The sequence below is a fragment of the Schistocerca americana genome, chromosome 1, assembly GCF_021461395.2.
Source record: "Schistocerca americana isolate TAMUIC-IGC-003095 chromosome 1, iqSchAmer2.1, whole genome shotgun sequence".
NCBI lineage: Eukaryota > Metazoa > Arthropoda > Insecta > Orthoptera > Acrididae > Schistocerca > Schistocerca americana.
Genome location: NC_060119.1, coordinates 465,284,584 through 465,304,847, shown reverse-complemented (window position 1 = coordinate 465,304,847; position 20,264 = coordinate 465,284,584). Strand labels below are relative to the sequence as shown.

The 20,264-nt window shown below is 38.2% G+C and overlaps 1 protein-coding gene across 4 annotated transcripts in view; it reads left to right on the top strand.

The window, feature by feature from the left end:
* LOC124603490 (AP-1 complex subunit gamma-1) overlaps positions 1–20,264 on the top strand; it is a 184,668-nt gene that overhangs the window by 112,838 nt on the left and 51,566 nt on the right. For all 4 annotated transcript variants that reach the window (XM_047136400.1, XM_047136399.1, XM_047136402.1 and 1 more), the window contains 4 exons: positions 5,081–5,176; positions 8,600–8,779; positions 8,892–9,038; positions 17,860–18,078. In XM_047136400.1, the coding sequence (XP_046992356.1) occupies positions 5,081–5,176; positions 8,600–8,779; positions 8,892–9,038; positions 17,860–18,078 (642 nt within the window). The remainder of the gene's footprint in view (positions 1–5,080; positions 5,177–8,599; positions 8,780–8,891; positions 9,039–17,859; positions 18,079–20,264) is intronic.

The following is a 20,264-nucleotide window of genomic DNA, read 5'->3' as shown; positions in this document are numbered from 1 at the left end:
ATTGTAGAGTTTTGCAGCTTTCATTGATGATATTAATTATATTTGGGATGTCACACTGTAAATAATGTTTTATGAAACCTTCAAATGGCTTACAATGCTACACCTTAACAACTGCATTTCTGCAGAAAAAATAACATTTTTATTGTGAAGCACAATAATATATCGTTTTAGCTTTGTGTATTTACATGTGAAATAAAACAAGCTCCTGAGAAGGAGCAAATTTCCATTTTCACCAAAAGTTCAGTAGCTTTCTAGCAAGCTGCTCTGAAACAATTAAAATACTGCAGATAACCCATAATAAAGTGAATGGTAAGAGATTCTCTGAGGTATAACCTGTCATGACTCATTTATGTTAATTTTAGATTTGTATTCATCATTAGAATCCAGTAGTATCCTGAAAGCAGAGATCTGCACTTGACGTGGTTGAAGCTACATTTGATAAGATTACCCCAATTCTTGGATTATTTTGGTTACGGAAAGTGTTTGATATTGCATGTGAGTGATATACAAAGTATACTCACATTAGTGTAATTCCATGCTACTTGAATGAGAAGAAAAGTCTTTTATATTTGAGAATAATAAACACTTTTGTTCATGAGCAAATACAAAGAGTCCCTTACTTAAGCAATACAAATATTTTGATATAGTTTAATAAAAAATAATGACTTGTGCGGTAGTGAAGTGTCAACTTTTAGATTTTGCATAAGAAATTTTCAGTGGTGCTTATTGTATCAGTTCAGTGCCAAAATCAGACATTATAAAGCACATTTCCAAAGAAAAGTAAGTGTCCAAAATTACAATTACCAACTTCATTTCCAGTGTGTGTGTGTGTGTGTGTGTGTGTGTGTGTGTGTGTGTGTTTTTGTAGAACTCAAGGTATCTGAAATGTTCAGAGTGATGTTATTAGGTTTGCTCTCTATCTTTCAACACCAGACCGTCTGTTTATTGTTTCTTTGAACTCCCAACTGTAATCCAAACTGATATGGAAAATGCTTCACCTTCTCTGAATCTAAGAAATATGATGTTATTTTCACAAATGTAGTGTGGCTATCCTGTTGCTTAATTATTGTTATGTCAGGCAATTATTTGAAAATAATCGTGGTACAGACCAAGTAACTGTGATTAATGTCAAAAGAGGTGATAACTGTTATGTTTGGCAGACTTCCTGCTTTTGCTGGAAATTCATGCTACATGTGGGGACACATTCTATAGATTCACATGTGTTTCATCTTTTGTCATAGTCATTATGAGTAATTGAAGTAATAGTGTTACAAGCAGGGTGTTGACACTTTTGCTCCTCTATTGAACTGTTGAACATTTTGTTGAAGTAAGTAGCACATACTGCCACCCTTCTTACTCCAAGTCTTGGCTGAGGTGATTAAATACTAGGGTTTGAAGAATTTGAAAGAGGGAATCAATGTAATATGCAGGGTTTCAGGGAAATTGTGTGTCACTGGGTAGGTGCTAAAAAAATTGATAAACATAAACAAAGTCTGTAAAATGAGGGGTTACAGAACGAAAGGAGCAACAAGGTAAAATTTGTGATAGTGGAAAGTCTGAAGTGGCACACAGTGGTGTGAGAATAATCTGGAAACTAAGAATTTATTCTCTTTCATTGTTGTTAAAGTTTGTGGATGTAACTAGTTTTGTTTCACTCTTTAGTATTATTTGAGAACGTTAACACCCGATAAATGTGGCACTGATTTGTGAATAATCATATTAGCAGATTGGGGAAAGTAGCATTATTCATTTCAAGGCATTTGGTAGGATGACACAGTTTAAAGAGCTTCTGCCTGTATAATTTGAATGCGAGTGTTGCTCATAACGTGTATGACCCGATCAGATGCCTAGAATTTCTGAACCTGTCCTGACCTCTTGGAAAAAATGTTAGATTTTGCTCCTTATGTGGATATGGAGTATTTGATTGAAGGTTTGCTTACACTGTGCAAGGCAGGGTTGAACATATTGCTTCTGTAAAGTTTATTTTTCTGCTGGTACTAGCAGTTGAAAAAAACCAACTCTGCTCAGTAGTAACAGACATTTTCCGTTGTTTACTTTAGCTATGTCTCAAACATAAATTGGATTCATATAAAATCTATGCAGCATAATTAACATATGTAGTATGCTTTACCAAAAATTAACTAAATTTCTGAAATTCCTGTCATCTACATTTAAACATACAAATAATACCAATTTCCTTTTGTCAGCAGAACTGCAAAGGGCTGCATGTTTTGGATTTTTTTATTTTGTTTTATTGCAAAATTTCTATTGTTCATGTTTCTTTTTAATTCAGGTCCTTCTCAGCACTTGCATGAGTTCACTGTATTGTTTTCACATTGTGCTTGGACTTGGCATGTTTATGCATTCCCCTGCTTTATTGTTCATTGGTATTTTGTGCGTCAAAGAAAATATAGTGCACGATGTGTAGTAGATGTTTGCCTGTTTTATGGATTATTCATCTACTACTTACAAATTTATTAGTGTTGCTAAGTACTGTGTGCATTATTTGAGATGACTGAAAAGCTGTGTATAAAGTACAGTCAAGTAGAGGTGGGAAGATTATTTTCAGCAATCTCTCATATTTCAAAAGTACCAGGGTACTTGATGGAATATTTCTGTGATGGAAATGGGTTGTGAATAAGCATTTTCTTTCAGATGGTCCCTTGGTCCAGCACTTAGCATTGCTGGTTACTTTTTGAAGGTACCAGGATTGAATTGTGATGATCCCCTCAGATATTTTTGTGATGGGAAGGTTTGCAGTTGTGGGCACCCAGCCTCATGAGGCCATGTTATGAAAACCTGCTTCTGTAAAATATGCAGAGAAATAGGTACACAAGTCACCAAAGCAGTGTCAGACTGAATGACACACAAGGAGCTAGGAATTACATAATATCAAACAGACTTAGATCTGGACAAGCAGATGATTCAGAACATCTTACTCAAACTATATGTTTTGGTACAAAAACATTTTGTTGTGTACTTTTCTGACTACTTGCGTAAAAGAATTTTGGGTTTCATCAGTTAACAGCTGCATGCTTGCCTCTAAGATGCCATTCGTCATTTTGAGTATTATTTGTAGCAATAGAAACATTAATATTGCTGCAACAGAATGACTAATAATAAAAAATCAAAACACTGCCAAGAGTTTTCAGTTCATTCCATTGTTTTCTATTTCCTGGTGTGACTTGGATCCCACATACTGTTAACCTGTGCTTAATACTCGTTCTAACAATGAAAGAGATGTGATAGTTGCATTCTATACACTGCATAGATCAGGTATCTTTATTATAAGACTTGTAATAGCACACTAATGGCAGTGTTTTGAAAGAGTTGCCAGTTTTTTTTATATGCTGAAGAACTTAGTTTACATGAGAAAAAGGTTCAAAAATAAAGCACAGAAGCCCCTACTCTTATTAACAAACTTAATAAGCTGTAAATAAATGAGAGTGTAAAGAAGAAGAAAATTTGAGGTGCTTTTAAATTGAATGGTAATGACAAAATACAAGAAAATATTTTAAAGTTCATAGGATGGAGATGTTCTAATTGTAATACTGAACTAACACTACTGCGCCTAGTAAGATGGAAAACAGGTGGAAAGGAATTTCAAAAAGTACTGGCATTAGGTTATTCTTCTCTTGTTTTCTTGACATTGTTCATTGTCTGTGTGATTTGGTGTTATTGTTTCAGTCACCCTTGTTTTCTATATCAGCAAATCATGTAGGCTTTAGTTATTGGTAAAACCATGCATTGTAGAGACTAATGAATATGATACTATTAATTAAAATGTTTGTATAATTTTTAAGTGAATTTTTTAAATGATATGTCATCCAGCATTCCAGCTTGTCTGCACATATATATGTGTCTCATGATTGTGTTCATAGCACTCTCTAAATTTAAATAATGTGGTGGCACAGCCTCTTTGGTAGGGAGCAGCTGAGTTTAAATTGCCAGTCAGCAGCCTGTGATTGTAATTTCCGTCCTTTTTTTTCTTAATTGTTGATGTAATGCCAGAACTGTTATTTTGACTGCTAAAGGCTGGCCCTTCCCTTTTCCTCTGGATCCAAGTCTATGCTGGTCTCTCCGTCAACAAAACATTATGACATTATACTTTGGAAATGTTGAAATCATAAATGGCTGTCACAGAAAGAAAAGTTATCTGTGATTGTAGAGATTTTTTTTTAATTTTTTTTACGGATACAATGTGTTATCGTTATAATACTAAAGATAAAGCTGTCTTCAGTGTGACTGTTAGTTTGGACACTGCACTACTTTACTAGGTATAGTCGTATTGGAGGTGAAGTGGCCTTGCCTTCCTCCAAACTTTGAATTTATAGGCCCATTATTGGAGTCTGACAGTTCAGTGTAGACTCTGAACCACTGACATTTTGCACTTCTGCAATTCATTGCCAGAAGTGGAAGAAGTGACAATTCATAAGTAGCATAAACAATCCCAGGACTAGCCTAGGACCAGACTCTGAACCATTGAATTTAGAGTCTGGCACTTCCCAATTATGAGCCACCTGAATAACAACCTACGCCATTTTCACCAAGTTCTGTAATTTCTGTTTGCCTTTAGTAATATTTTTTAGCTTTGGATCTGACACATTTACTGGTTTTATATTTAGATTTTTTAGATTGTGCTGTTAGTGCATATATCTGTTTGAATTTACTTAACACTGCTCACTCTGGGTATTTATTGTTCTCTGTCTTCAAATACTATGTTTACACGAATTTTTGTACCTGTTCCTGATGCCGGGGTTCTCATGCATATATGTGACACAGTTCTCATTGTGGGAATGGTAATAGCTCTATAAAATTATATTAACTGAAAACCCTATGTGATATGTGTCTGAAGGACAGATCTGGGTCTCATTTAGAATATTTAGGATTAACATGGTTGTGCATTGTATTTGACGATTATGTTGGCTGTTTGTGACTTAGACCAACAAATTATTTGTGCTTGTTGTTTCATTTCCATACAGTGTGTTCACTCAACTTGGTAGAAGCTTTTCAGTTTCTGAACCAAAAAGGTGGTAATTTGTTTAATATATTTTGGTAATAATGCTATCTCTGATTTCAGATTGTACCAAATTTAGTACGAATTCTGAAGAATTTAATATTGGCTGGTTATTCCCCTGAACATGACGTTTCAGGTGTTAGTGATCCATTTCTGCAGGTAAGTGTACAGTAATTTTTGTGTTTACTGGAAGCAGCTGTTTACTTTTAACTATGACCGTGTTACAGCAAACTATTTCTCCTCTTAGATATTTAACTGTGTCCCACAAAGTATTAAAATGAAGCCCCCCCCCCCCCAACACACACACACACACACACACACATACACACACACACACACACAGTTTTACAAAATTTTAAAATTAAGTTTTAATCTGCTATGTGATTAGTAACCTTATATTCAACCGATGACAGGCTTCATACATAACCATTATATGATGAATAAAGTGAACTTGGAAACTAATAAATGAGACAGACCTAGTGGCGATTACCTACCTTGAAGAGGCAAAATGTGTAGTATGACTAGCAGAAGCACATATCAGTAAAAGGAACGCACTTTGGCAGCTGCCGTCCCTTCCACATAACACATTCCTGTCCCTAAAGTCTCTGCTTCCATGACAAACTTGTCTGCTTCACCACCGAATTCCTCAACAGCCTTTCCCAGGCTTCCTTCTTCAACTACTATCACATAGGTCTTATCAGGCTTCCTTCAACAGCTATCACATAGGTTTTATTTACAAACAGAACTCCTGGTCATTATAGTCATCTCACCCTCCTAATAGTACAGTTCTCACATCCAAAAAACTTAGAAGCATCCCCTTTGTCACTCAGTACCACCCAGGCCTCAATATACCAAGCGAGGAGGCCCAGAGGTTAGCACACTGGACTCACATTCGGGAGGATGACGATTCAAACCCATGTCCGTCCATCGTGATTTAGGTTTTCCATGGTTTTCCTAAACCACTTCAGGTAAATACTGGAACAGCTCCTGTGAAAGGGCACCCTTCCCTATCCTCCCCTAATCTGATGGGACTGAGGACCTAGCTGTTTGTTGCCCCCCCCCCCCCACACACACACACACACACACACACACAAAGGCCTCAATACTGTACTCTGAAAAGGCTGTGACTATCTTGGGTCAGCCCCTGAAATGAGATCTTCTCTTGCTGATATCCTAACACAACCTACTGTCGCTTACGCTGTCCTTCTAACCTTCATAACAGTATAGTCGTTAACATTCCCAAACCATTTTCCCTACCTCAAGGTTCCTACCCATGCTACCTACGCTGTAAAATCTGCCCTATACACCCAATCACTACCACCTACTTCAGACTCATGATTGACAAAGCCTACAATTTCAAAGACAGAGAAACTTTGCATTGTTGTTAAAGTATCTTATGTCCAATGCATAGTGTATTCTTTAAGTACGACGTGTGTAGAAAAACAGTCAATCTTGTGGACGCCCAGTATCCTGTAGCCAAACATGGTCTACAGAATGACTTGAAGGGACCTGATTGCTACGCCAAACAGGCTTTTTGGGTTCTTCTGCCCAGTACTGGTTTCCCTGAACTCCAGAGATGGAAACTTACCCTCCAACACATCCCAACGTCCCAACACCCCGCTGCACTTGTCTCCATTGACATATTACTGCCACCTCCCTCCCTGTTATTTACTGTATTTACTCGAATCGAAGCCGCACTTTTTTTCTGGTTTTTGTAATCCAAAAACCTGCCTGCAGCTTAGAATCGAGTGCAAAGTAAGCGGAAGTTCTGAAAAATGTTGGTAGGTGCCGCCACAACTAACTTCTGCCATCAAATATATGTAGCGCTACACAGGCATGCTTTGCAGGCACTAAGATAAATACTGGCGCCAAAACCTCTGAGTCAGTAAATAAATTTAAAAAAAGGTGGAAGACGAGCTTTTTTTCTTCGCCCCGAGTTTCGACCACTGCATTTTCATACATTATCCGACAAAGTAAATAAAAATTCTGTATTGTACATCTTCGAATGCAGCAGCATTTCAATGTTCTATGGAAATCCGAATGGCAAGACTGTTTGGGATGTTTGTCAATATGGCCAACTCTACATTCTGAATTTTTTCCTACCTGTGAGAAGAGATGGTTGCTAATTGGAACTTTTATGAATTGTGAATCACATGCAGTATTCTCTTCACCATAAGAATAATACGAATATAGACATTTTGCCATGTGTTCTTTCGTGTTTGCTGCTATCTCATTTAAATCCTGTCTGCCTAATAAACTACGAAACTAGTGTGAGACAACAGCAAACGTGGAAGAATATACATATCGTGTCATGTTTATATTCGTATTATTCTTATGCCTAATAGTGATACAGTCAGAAATGAAGCACGGCAATTGACTAGATTTTTAGATCTAAGATGACTCTAATTTCTGTGCAGAAAGTAATGTACAAAAGAGGCGTCTGCAATGATTTTCAAACAGCGAAAAATTTTAGCTAAACTCTCCTTCAGAATATCTTCTATCATACGCAGTCTATTATTTGGTTCTTGTTGATCATTATCAAAGAAAGCACCAGTGTAAGTGACAACAAATAGCAGTCTCTTGGCATTGTTTTGCTAATGAGACAATTCTTCCGCACAAAGGCAAGCCATGCTGCGAGCGGCGACAGGTCGTAAACACACATTATCAGAATGAGACAAACAATGCATGACACAGTACAATAATGCATTTTCAGCTTAGCTTAGAGTGACGTAAACACCTAGAAACAAAGAGAACAGCACTTATCAGATCAAAGAAAAATAAGCAATCAATTCAAACCAGATCAAGCACGTGAAAAAGGAAGGGTACCCTTATAAATACGAACGGAGCGCCTGACGCATAGCAATGGCTACCTGGTAAAGCTTAACTGCTAAGCTTACGACTCGAACCAAACTACTGTAGCTGTATCGTCATCCATTCGACCTAAATTGTGTCTCATATTACAATGAATCAACTTTGTTTCGATTTGGAGGCCGAAAACTTTTCTCTCCCTTGTATTTCAGGTGTGGCTTAGATGTGGGAAATTTTTTTTCCCTCGATTTCGGCTTAGATTCGAGTGTGGCTTAGATTTGAGTAAATACGGTATGTTGTGTGTGTGTGTGTGTGTGTGTGTGTGTGTGTGTGTGTGTGTTTGTGTGCGTGTGTGTGCATGTTCACTCTCGTTTCCCTAATATGTCTCTACTTCTCACTCTTACCATTACCGTTTCTGGGCTGAAGCAGATGCAGTGCTTACTACTGTACTATCTCTGATGTCCCTTGTCCCTCGCTCGCTCTTTGTGTACCTACACCTTCACAATAGGGGGCCTATTTCATCCTGGGGTCTGAGTTACTTGCCTCCTTGTTTTAACCTTCCCAAACATACCCTTCTCCCCTCCTTGAATAAGGAACTATTAATTCTGAAAGCTACGTAGTGCATCCCTTTTAATTTTATATATGTTCCTCCGTGGTACTATAATTTCACGCAATGGCAAGTGATTCTGTCATCACACAAGGAATAATCACACTAAGCTGCTATGTTTACTAAGAGCCACATAAGTAATATGTTGTTTTTATTGATTGTTTTAGGTGAAAATACTTAGACTTTTAAGAATATTGGGCAAAAATGATGCTGAAGCCTCAGAAGCTATGAACGATATTCTGGCCCAAGTAGCAACAAACACAGAAACAAGCAAGAATGTGGGAAATACCATTTTGTATGAAACTGTGTTGTCTATTATGGATATAAAGTCAGAGAGTGGTCTTCGTGTGAGTGTTCTTTACATTATCTGTGTACTAAGTAAATAGTGCAGTAAAATTTGTAGAGCAATCCTTCAGAATGTTATAACCACTATCTTTTCAAAGGTTTCAATTTTTTCAGGTATTGGCTGTCAACATTTTAGGAAGGTTTTTACTGAACAATGATAAAAATATCCGCTATGTTGCTTTAAATACATTGTTAAAAACTGTGTACATTGATACAAGTGCTGTACAGCGACATCGAAGTACTATTCTGGAATGCCTAAAGGTTTGTAAGTTGTGTACTGTTTTTCATAATACTCGTGTAATAAATGGCCATTTGTCATATCAGTTAGGACCAATATTTATTATACTTTAGAGCAGTGATTGTCAAACTGCAGCCTGCAGGCCACATGCAGCCCAGATCAAATACGTATGCTGCCCATGGTTCTCAGCTGTATTTTACAATAATATGCACAAACTACTAACAGACAAATCAAAATTGTCAACTAACATTAAGTGCTTCTGAAGAGTGTAGTTTTCTAGCTCGGTAACAAACAAACAAACAAGGTCAAACAGTGGAAAATTCAGGATGAAATAACAAGAATATTATGAAAAGGATAAATTAATAGTCACCATCTACAGCAGATGTTCAATCATAGACAGGCACACAAAAAGACTGCTATAAATTTGAGTGCGAGAAAACACACAAACACATTCATGGAAGCACAACACACATATGACAACTGTTCCTGGCCACCCGACTGTGAGCAACTGCACCTAGTGGGAGAAGCAATCTTGAGTGTGGGCTGAGGAGGCTGAGGCAAGGATAGCAGGGTATGAGAGGGGGAAGTTGTAGTACCGCTTATGGGAGCAAGCAGGGAAGTGATGCAGACAGGGGAAGGTTGCTAAGTGCAGTTGGGAGCTTTGGGGAGAGGGGAAGGGAGCAGGAAATTAGAGGAGGAGAAAAAGACTGGTTGGGTGTATTGGTGAAATAGAAGGTTGTGTAGTGCTGGAATGGGAGCAGGGAAGGAGATAGATGGGTGCAGGACAAGGGACCAGTGTAGATTGAAACCAGAGGGGTTAAGAGAACATAGGATATATTTCAAGGAGAGGTCCCACTTGTACAGTTCAGAAAAGCCAGTGTTGGTAGGAACGATTCAGATGCACGGGCTGTGAAGCAGTCATTGAAGTGAAGTACACTGTGTTGGGCAGCTTGTTCAGCAGCTGGGTGGTCCAGCTGTCTCTTGGTCAGAGTTTGTTGGTGGCTATTCATGCAGACAGATTATTAATAGTCATGCTCACATGGAAGGCAGTACAGTGGTTTGCAGTTTACTTTATAAACCACTTGATTGTTTTCTCAGGTAGCTCAACCTTTGATGGGATAGGTGGTTATTTTGACCAGACTGGTGGACATGTGGTGGTAGCATGTATGGAACAGGTTTTGCATCTAGGTCTATTACAGATGTATGAGCCATGAGACAATGGGTAGGGGCAGGGGCAGACAAGGATATTGTGTAATTTCGATGAGCAGCAGAATACCTCTGTGGGAGATATGGGAAGGATAGTGTGTAGGATATTTCTCATTTCAGGGCACGACAAGAGGTAGTTGAAATGCTGGCAGAGAATATGAGTTCCTCAGTTCCAGTCCTGGGTGGTATCAAGTCACGAGGGGTTGCTCCTTTGGGGTTGGCCAGTTGGTATGTGCAGGGTGGTAGGTGACTGGAGAGACAAGGCATTAGAAATCTGTTTCGGTACAAGGTTGGGAGGGTAATTTTGGTCGGTGAAGGTCTCAACAAGACCCTTGATGTATTTGGAGAGGGACTGCTTGTCACTACAGATGCGACAGCCATCAGTGACTAAGCTGTATGGAAGGGATTTGTTGATATGCGATGGGTGGCAGCTGTGGAAGTAGAATCACTGTTGGTAGTTGGTAGGTTTTATGTGCATGGAGGTACTGATATAGCCAACTTTCCAGTGGAGTTCAACATAGAGGCAAGTGGCTTGTTATATTGAGGAGGACCAAGTGAAGCAGATGCAGAAAAGGGTGTTGAGGTACTGGAGGAATGAGGATAGGATGTCCACACCCTCAGTCCAGATCATAAAAATGTCATCAATTAATCGGAAGCAGGGGTTGGGGATTTTTGGTGATTAGGAAGGATTCCTCTAGATGCCCAAGAATAGGTTGGCATGGGATAGTGTAACGCAGGTGCCTATTGCTGTACCACAGATTTGTTTGTAGGTGATGCGTTCAAATGTGAAATGGTTGTGGGTGAGGTTGTAATTGGCCATGGTGACCAGGAAGGAGGTTGTGGGGTTGGAGTCAGTCAGGCATTGAAAGCTGTTAGTGTAAAGGGAGGTGGCATCAATCGTGACAAGCGGGCCGCCGCGTGGTAAAGGAGCAGGAACTTAGGAGAGTCTGTGGAGAAAATTGTTCGCGTCTTTTATGTGGGAGGGTAGGTTAGAGTAATAGGCTGAAGATGTTAGTCTATGGGATGGTTTGGGTGTCCTGGGTGGTTGGGTTTATGGACTAACAGAAGCATGTAGAGAAAAGGAGTATAGGGAGTGGAAGAGGGGGAGAGGGTTTCTGGAATAGCCGAAGGATTTTAGGAGAGACTGGAGATCCTGTTGAATTCCTGGAATGCGGTCACTGTGGCAGTGTTTGTAAGTTGTCGAATCTGGCAACTGGCGGGGTCCTTTAGTCAGGTAATCCCTGCGGTTCAGAACCACAATGGTGGATCCTTGGTTTGCAGGTAGGATTACAAGTTTTGGACCAGCTTTTTTTTTAGGCACCAGAAGAAGGAGAGAGGTTCTTTAACGACTCCAGCTTGATTGAATTTGGGATACTGGCAAAAGGTAAAGCCTTTGGAAAGGTCAGATGCTTCTGTGTGTCTAAGGCTTTTGGAGGAAAGTTTCAGGACCCTGTACAAGGTCTGATTTCTGTATGGTGGTGGGAGTGAGTTTCTGAGGGTATGGTAAATGGAATAGGTCTACAAGGCAGGATTTATTAGCTACAGAGGGGGAGGGGGGGGGGGTTGGAGGCTGTTGTAGTGATGGTGGATAGTGATGGTTCGAGGCAGGGGTATAAGGTGAACATGTTGACATTATGCATGGTGCTCTAGTTCCAGGAGGGAAAGTGTTTCATTGCGCGAGATGGAATGTAAGAATTTGGGTTTGCAGAGTAGGAAATTTTTACAGATGGCGAGATGGTATTGCAAGGAGGTTGGCTCATGATTCACATGGTTTTGCAGTACTAGATTGGTGGGAGCTATGGACTGGCAGAATCTCGATAGATGGAGGTCATTGTGGAAGGAGGGGTTGCAGCTGTTGATGGGTAATTTAATGGTAAGGCCATTTGGGGGATTCCACTAGCTAGGCAACAATGCAGGAACAGTATGTGGAACTGTGTTCTGGCTAGGGATACAGAAACTTTTCTGTATTGGCACTGATGGAAGCAACGAGTATCGATGGTGAAGGATAAAAACTATGCAAAAATACATGGGAAAAATCAAAAAGGATGTTATGGATGAAGCGTGGGGGGGAAAAAAGATGAAACGTTAGGGACTAAGACCAATACCAAAAGGCAACAATGAACTAAAATCAGTGTGAAAATCAATAAGATCAAGAAGAAAAATAAATAAAAAAATGTTAATGCAGAATGCATGTGGTGGGCTCACTTCCATATATTTTCACATATTATTTTCCCTACCTTCCCTGTGCCACCTGAACATGTTGAACCTTGACCTACCAACACCCCAGCTCCCTTCCAGTCATATTAAAGATGCAATGAGCAATAGTGAAAAAAAGTAATTAGTTGCAAGCCACAGTAATTAACAGTTTTGTTTCCGTACTTAAGTTTCCGTTAGAATTCTAATGAATAAAAATCCAGATTCGCGAACAAATCTGTAGCTTTCTTACATGCCACTGTGTGTGAAGGCTAATGAAAATGAAAGGGAAAGGGCTCATCAGTTTTCTGTCAGTTTAGAAGTTTGAGACTTGTGACATTAGAATAAAGAGGACATTTAAATGATGTCACATAATTTTTTTACTTATACAACTCCAGACGTCGCATAAAAGTACTGTGAAATCAACTTGAGGGACAAAATACACTGATCCCAGATGTGTGTTTATACTGACTCAAAATGGTATAGTTACTAATGAGTCTCTTCCTTTCCTGGACCTTTCATGTGCACATGTCAAGTGACGTGAACATTATAAAACTATGCACAACAGGTGAACTGTACCTTCACAGGGATAAGGTGGACTGGACTTAGATACACAAACTGTATTCTTTCTTTTATTTATTGAAAATTAATCAGCAGCACTTAATTCCATTTTTTGCATTTGGACGTGTGGGGACAGTCATTTGGTGAAGTTATGCCAGTGATAAATCTCATCGTTGACCCTTTATTATTCCAGTCAGTGCCTAACCTTGACTTCCGTGATTACATCACTAAAAATCTAATTGTTGTGAAAACGGTGTGCACCAAGACTCTACAGCCATGAATACATCCTTCAAAATCTAATTGTTGTCAAATCAGCTTGTGGTAGTTTAAAATTCACATTGCCTACATTGGTGGATTTTAATATCATAAACTCGGCTGATAATTGTCTGCGGCTGCACAACAATGAATATTTGATGAAGGTGTCGGGCAGAGCTTACAGTTGTGAATAGTAAATTTTTGTTCTGTACCAGTTTCGAATATAAATTTCCATTTGTAACGGGTGTTAACATTTAATAGATTCTGAGGGATAACACATGTGTCCAAAACTGGTAAAGAATAAGTACTTAACACTTGCAGTTGTTGTCTGCATCTGACCCCTTCACAAATCAAAAATATGCAGGAAAGCTTACAGTAGGTGTACAAAAAGCTGGCTGGTCACTTCAAGGCTCAAGCTGAGTGTAGGAGCAGGTAGGCTTGTCATTGGGAGATGAGGAGACATGATAAGGGGAATATTTACATGTTTACCTTCCAGTGCTGACAACTCACAGGTGTGTGTGTGTGTGTGCGCGTGTGTGCGCGTGTGTGCGCGCGCCTCAAGCCAATCACATGCTGCAGTATAAATTTCAGATGAAAGCAACATGGATTTGTGGATGTGCATTATAGAGGTCATCTTAAAATGCGGTACACAACTGTAGCAATAAATATGAAATTAAATTAAAGACATATAAATACAAAGTAGAAGAAAAATGTCATTCTGAACTTTTAGTAAAGATTTATGACTGTGTCTCTTACTGGATAATGCAATATTACAGAACAATTACTGTTATTAATCTGTTAATCAACTCCTCACAGGCAACACACCACCACTTCGTCAGGTGATTTACAGTGTCAAAACTTTGGGGTTGCCGAGGGTAGTCAATAGAAAGTGTTCAGAAAGCTACCGACTTTTTAATACTCGGTACTTGAGGGGCTGGTGGCCAAAGAATTGTGCCATTACTACAGCTGGTGACTTGGGGGCTCTTAACACAGTAATTTATGTAGGTTACAGATTAATAATAAAATTGGCACATATTTGGATTGATGTGCCAGCCCACAATATCAGTATTGGCTGGAAGGGGTAAAGGTCACATAATTTCAAGCACCCTCTTAAAGAAATTCATTTGTGTTAATGTTTGATGGGGGAGATTTAGTTTGTTGCATAAGTATACTGAGTGCTAGATGAAACTCAGATTCCTTTTTTTTAACAAGAATCTTTTAAAGTGTTGATGTGGTTTTACCAGCTGTTTACTTCCATTGGTACTGCTTCTTGCTTACATCTTCCACATTTAGATGACAGTGTATGTTACAAATGGCATAACACAATCAACAAAAACCTTGAATTAGTAAATTAGATGCTAAGAAAATGAAAGCTTTTGTGAATAGTAATTCACATTTCTGTCCTTCCTGATGTCATAATTGACTGATGGTCATTCTTGTAATTTGCCATATTCCCATTGAGGTGTTGAAAACTACTGAATTGTTAAAAGTGCATAGACATTCATTATTTGAGTAAACTTTCGTCAGATCTCTCCTACAGTAGTTGGCAGAGGTTGTGTCACAGCACTTTTTTTATATATACAAAAGCAGATATTTTTATATTGGCATTTGCTTTGGGTAGCATCATCAAATACACTATTGATCATAAGGATCATCAAATAATACAATAAATTAACACGAGATCCATGGGAGAAGTCTTCATTATTAGTCTGTTTTTTCTAGTTCTGTTATTTCGTTGGTAGGTCTACTTGTCTAATAATATGAATATCACTCCTTGACGGAGGTATTTACACACTCAAAAGACTACTGCCCCCTCCTCCTTTTTATTTTAATCAGTTTATGATTAGTTTGGATCGGTTTGATGTGGCCTACCGTGATTTTTCTCTGTTCGGTTAACACAAAGCAACACTCATACTCAATATCCTCAGTTATTTTTCATGTGTTACGATCTTTCCTTGCAGTTTTTCCCCTCTACAGCTCCCTCTAGTACCATGGAAATTATTGCCTGATGTCTTAACATCTGTCCCACCATCCTGTTCCTTCTTCTAGTTGATACGAATTAATGCCTATGTTTAATATTAGTAAATTTTTTTTGGTGAGGAATTTGCCCATTGCCTGAGCTAATCTACTTGTTACATCTTTTTTGCTTTGTCCATCATGTTATTTTGCTGCTGAGGTTGAAGAATTTCTTATCTTCATTTGCACCATAGCTCCCAATTTTTATGTTATATGTATCACTAATCTCATTTCTTTGTTCCTTAATACTTTTGTCTTTCTTTTGTTTAACCTCTATCAGTATTGTGTGTTCAATATACTATACTAAAATTTTACAGAAATAGGCTTACTTGAATCATTTAACAAGTTTGTGGAAACCTATCTTAAAAACAGCTAAATTTGATAGTACTGAAGTTGATGGAGATGGTTTTAATACCCAGAAATAGCTTTATATATCCAAGATTTATTGCTTCTCAGAGATCTGAATTGAAATGATCTCATTTACATCTTCCACTGCTAAAATATGCACAGCACTACCTGACAGATCATGGTAAACCCATAAATTGTGTTTGATAAAATTTTTAAATCAGAACTGTGTTAAATCTTTCAGATTCCATAGTCCAGTCAGTAAAATAGGAACCTTTATAGGATTGCTTTGTTGTCAGTTTATCTGTCTGTTCAAATGTAAAGATTCTTTTTTTTCTCAAGAACAGATTGAGGTATTATCAAGTTGAAATATATGCCAAATACTAGTCCATGATCCCATGGAAGTGTAAAAAAATTTCAGCTTCTAAGTCAGTACAGACTAGAGATATTGCCAGGTGTGACACATCTTTTGATACAAACTCATTCATCAGAAGCTTTAGAAGAACTATTTACATCCATGTCGGGCCTGGTGACCTAGTGAGGAAGCGTGTGCCTGGATAGCAAGAGGCCACGGGATCGAATCTCAGTCGGACAATGGATATTTCAGTGTTGGTTTTAACCAGCCCTTTGCCTCTCAGTGATGTGACACATCATCAGAAACATTTTGTACAGATTCCACCTTAAACAGACTTCACGTCTCCTTTGTCCAGTTGGATAACTGGGCTAGGCTAGAGACACCCAAGTCACCAAAGTGATGTCCAGTAGAAAGACTTGCACCAGGCCATTGAGCCACATGAAATTATTATTATTATTATTATTATTATTACTATTACTATTATTATCATTGTCATCGTTATCAACAGCATCGTCATCGAAATCGAATTCTTCTGATAAATGAAAGATGTTATGCAAATAACTCAGTCAGCTTCTCCTTAGGTAATTTCTGTTGTTCCAGTAGGCTTTTGTTCTCTCCAAGAACCTTATTTACATTCTTCTGACCACTTTGGTCTGTATTATTATTATTGTTGTTTTGATTGCTCTGATGTAACTTCCCATTCGTCTGTTTTGTGTTTGGAGGTCCCTCTTTCTAAAATGTCGGTCTGTCGTATGCTTGCGTTTTTGAGGTCCTTTTGAATTTCGTTCAGCCAAGGTGTTGAATTTTTAGTGATGTTACGTAATCTGTTATCCTTTTTGTCAGCCGCTTTTCTGGAAGAGTATGTTGAGATTACCAAAGAATTTTGTTCACCTTTTCTTAATGCCAGGTTTGATGTTTGAAAACTGTTCTGTTATTTTGATTGATTGTAGCCTGTAATCTTGTTGCATATGTCCTGTTCCTCAAATTTTCGTAATGTGTTTTTTATTTTTTCAAGTTTATGTTTCCAGTTAAGTGTCAGTGTTTTGCTTTCATAGAGGACTGTTGGCTTTACAACTTTGTTGTAGTGAGAAATTTTTATCCGTCTTGACATGGATTTTTTGTTGTAGAGATTTTTGACTAAGCCTAATGCTTTTTTTTTACTTTTTTGGAGGCGATTTTGTTGTGGCCTGTAGTTCAGTGACTTCTCAGAGGTATTTAAAATTTGAGACCCTTTTGATTTTACAATATATTGTTTTCAGGCTAGCAATTTCTGTCCTTGAACATAAGATTTCAGTTTCTCGAATGAGAATTCTAACTCTACTTTTTCTGCAGATTCTTTATGAATCTTGAGCCATTTGACAGCAGTCTCCTCATCATCTGTAAGTGTTGTGAGGTCACCCGCAAATATGAGGCTGGTATGTAAAGGTTGTTTTTGGTAAGCCCAGTAGGATTGGCTTCCAAAACCATTTCGAGGATTCTTTTTAATTTTCTTCCATGACCTTGTCTTGGTCGTCGTCTCCTCTCACCTGCCTGAATGTTAAAGGATTTATGTAACGCTGCCACCCATCTGGAACCTGAGAGCTTTTCATCAGTAGTATATGCCAGCAAAGTCTGCATTGCTACAACTTAATGCTGTTTGTTCCATAGTTATCAACATTTTATATTTATTCGTGTAGAAGCTTCTGGCATTTTATCATTTTTTGTGAGTGTACGGAAAGCTTACTGTGATTTTAAGTATGCAAATACCCATTTTCATTATTGTCAGCATCTGTGTCATCGTTATCTTACTGATAGCGCCACATTTTCGTCAAGTGATAAATCATGTTTATCTCTAGTTGTTATTATTTTGTGTAAATTTACAATCACAAATGTAGAACTATTTTGAAAAAAATATTCATTTTACTCTGTTTTAGGATCCAGATGTGTCGATTAGACGACGGGCACTGGAATTGAGCTTTGCCCTAGTGAATGCAAATAATATACGAACTATGATGAAAGAACTGTTAATTTTCTTGGAGAAAGCAGATCCAGAATTCAAGGCACACTGTTCATCGAGCATAGTACTTTCAGCTGAGAGATTTGCACCAAACAAACGGTGGCACCTGGATACTTTGCTCAAAGTGCTTGTTGCGGTTAGTACAGCTGCTACATATCATTAGAGTTTCTTCAGTTGTTGTGTCTTTTCTAAACAAGTTGAAGCTGTCTGGTTTTTTTACATTCATTTTAAAAGCTTGTGCCACTAATGGAACTCTTTCTATTGTATTTTAAAATAAGTGGGAGTTCTGTTTCTGAATTCTATTGGAGGAATTTTACAAGTCAGTTTTACTATTAACATAATTTTAACTGTTGGATTCTGCATTGGCACTTGGATGGTGTACTGAACTAAAAACAGACTTGTGGCTCTATTAAAGTGAACAAGAATTGTCGTGTCATCTGGAGTTGAGTTATCTTACAAAATGCTAAGGGTTTCATGGACTAAGAACATTTAATAGTTGATGCCTTAAGGTATTACAACAGTTTGAAGCAAATTCAGAGCAAATAAAACAACAGATTTAGATTACACTATTGAAGAAAATACGACATAACAGTCTAATAATACATAACCACCGCAAAGTGAGAACTGTGTCGTGTGTTTGTGAGGGTACAATTTTATAGTACAGTGAACCACCAGCAACAGCCGTTAAAAAGTAAGTAGTATTATTTTGAATTAGTCAAACAGAAGCAGCAGGCGCATAGTAAAGATGTCACAAATTAAGTGATTAAACACTCATTGTTCAGCAAATGCTTATTTTTTTGCTGTGACAGCATTAAGTATATTATCAGAAACGGTCACAGGCTGCAGGAAAGCTTCTTTGCATCTCCTGCCCTTGACACAGGTGTAGATAGCGTACCAAATAACTGATGCAATATTAACAGTAGCACACATCTCGACACACACAACCCCACAGACACGCAGGCGCACACTCCTGTAGCCAGGCAAGATTAATTGAATTAATCTTTCCATTGCCTTAGGAATGTGCGTTTAGGTGTCTGTGATTGTGATGTGTGAATGTATGTGGTATTTCTAGAGAAAGAGCTAGAGCATGAAAACTAGTGTGAATGCTATTTTCTGTTTGTTTTTGTCCACCATACATCAGTCCACTATAGGCGAGTGCCTTTCCCTTATTTTACATATTGCTCCATCCAGGCATTTCCCTTATTGTGAAACAGTATTAGAGATCACTCAAGAAGTTGATTCATTTAGAGGTAGGAAATAATCAGAGCTTCCCTATTACTACTGTTGGCAAAAATTTACCACTGTGCTCAAGGTCAGGGCTTCATGTGACACTGGATTTGGATGAGCATATCTGCAAACCTTCTGTCCTTCCTTCAGAAATAGGAGGTAGGAGGATATTTTTAATTTATAGTTAATTTGTGTGTATAAAAATCCTTCAGTACAAATTTCAGCATCTTGTAAGTATGTGTTTCTTTTGCATATCAAATATTGTTAATGTGCAAATATTTCATAGTTTAAGTAAATCATTTTGCACTTTCAGAAGTTTCATTCTTTGTTTTCTCATTATACTGGAGCAGTCAGATGAAAACGAGTCAGCTGGAAAAATAAGTAGTCGCCATAACTGTGAATATATGTATCTCATTGTGAAACCAGACGGTCAGTTCCTCCATGGAAAAATGTTTGCAGTTCCCTATGAAACTATGATTGTACCCAGGCACGCACCTCTTCATCCGAAGCAAATTGAAGGTCATGAATGTCTTTCTCCAGTGCTCCAAACATATGTATATATCATCAGGGTGTTGTCAGCACTGTGTGGAGAATGTGTAAGGGCTTGTTAGCGGAACTTCTGCAGTTTAATTGGAAAAAAATCTGCCAATTAAACGTCCACCCACATGCTGCCAAAGTTGTTTCGACTACACTGCAGAAGTTCGGCTGGGAAGCCCTTACACATACTCCATACAGTCTCAGTCTCTCGCCACGCCGTCTCCATATTTTTGGAGCCTTGAAAAAAGATACAGTGAAACCCCACTTTTGCACTTTTCATGGGGCTTCGAAAAAAATTGTGTGAAATGCAGGAAAATGTAAAATGTGAGAAATAACGTTTTAAGCTGTAAAAGTTAATCGAGGACACCCCCTTGCACTTTATGTGTGATATATGTATATAACAGGCATCAAAAGATGTGTCGGGGACTTGCTTATTATCTAATGAAGGCTTATTATCTAATAAAAACTGCTGATGTAACTGGAACTGATAAATGTCTGGGAAGTAGGAACATTTCACTCAATTTCATATGTCATAATCGATGTTTTTGGAAGCCTGCA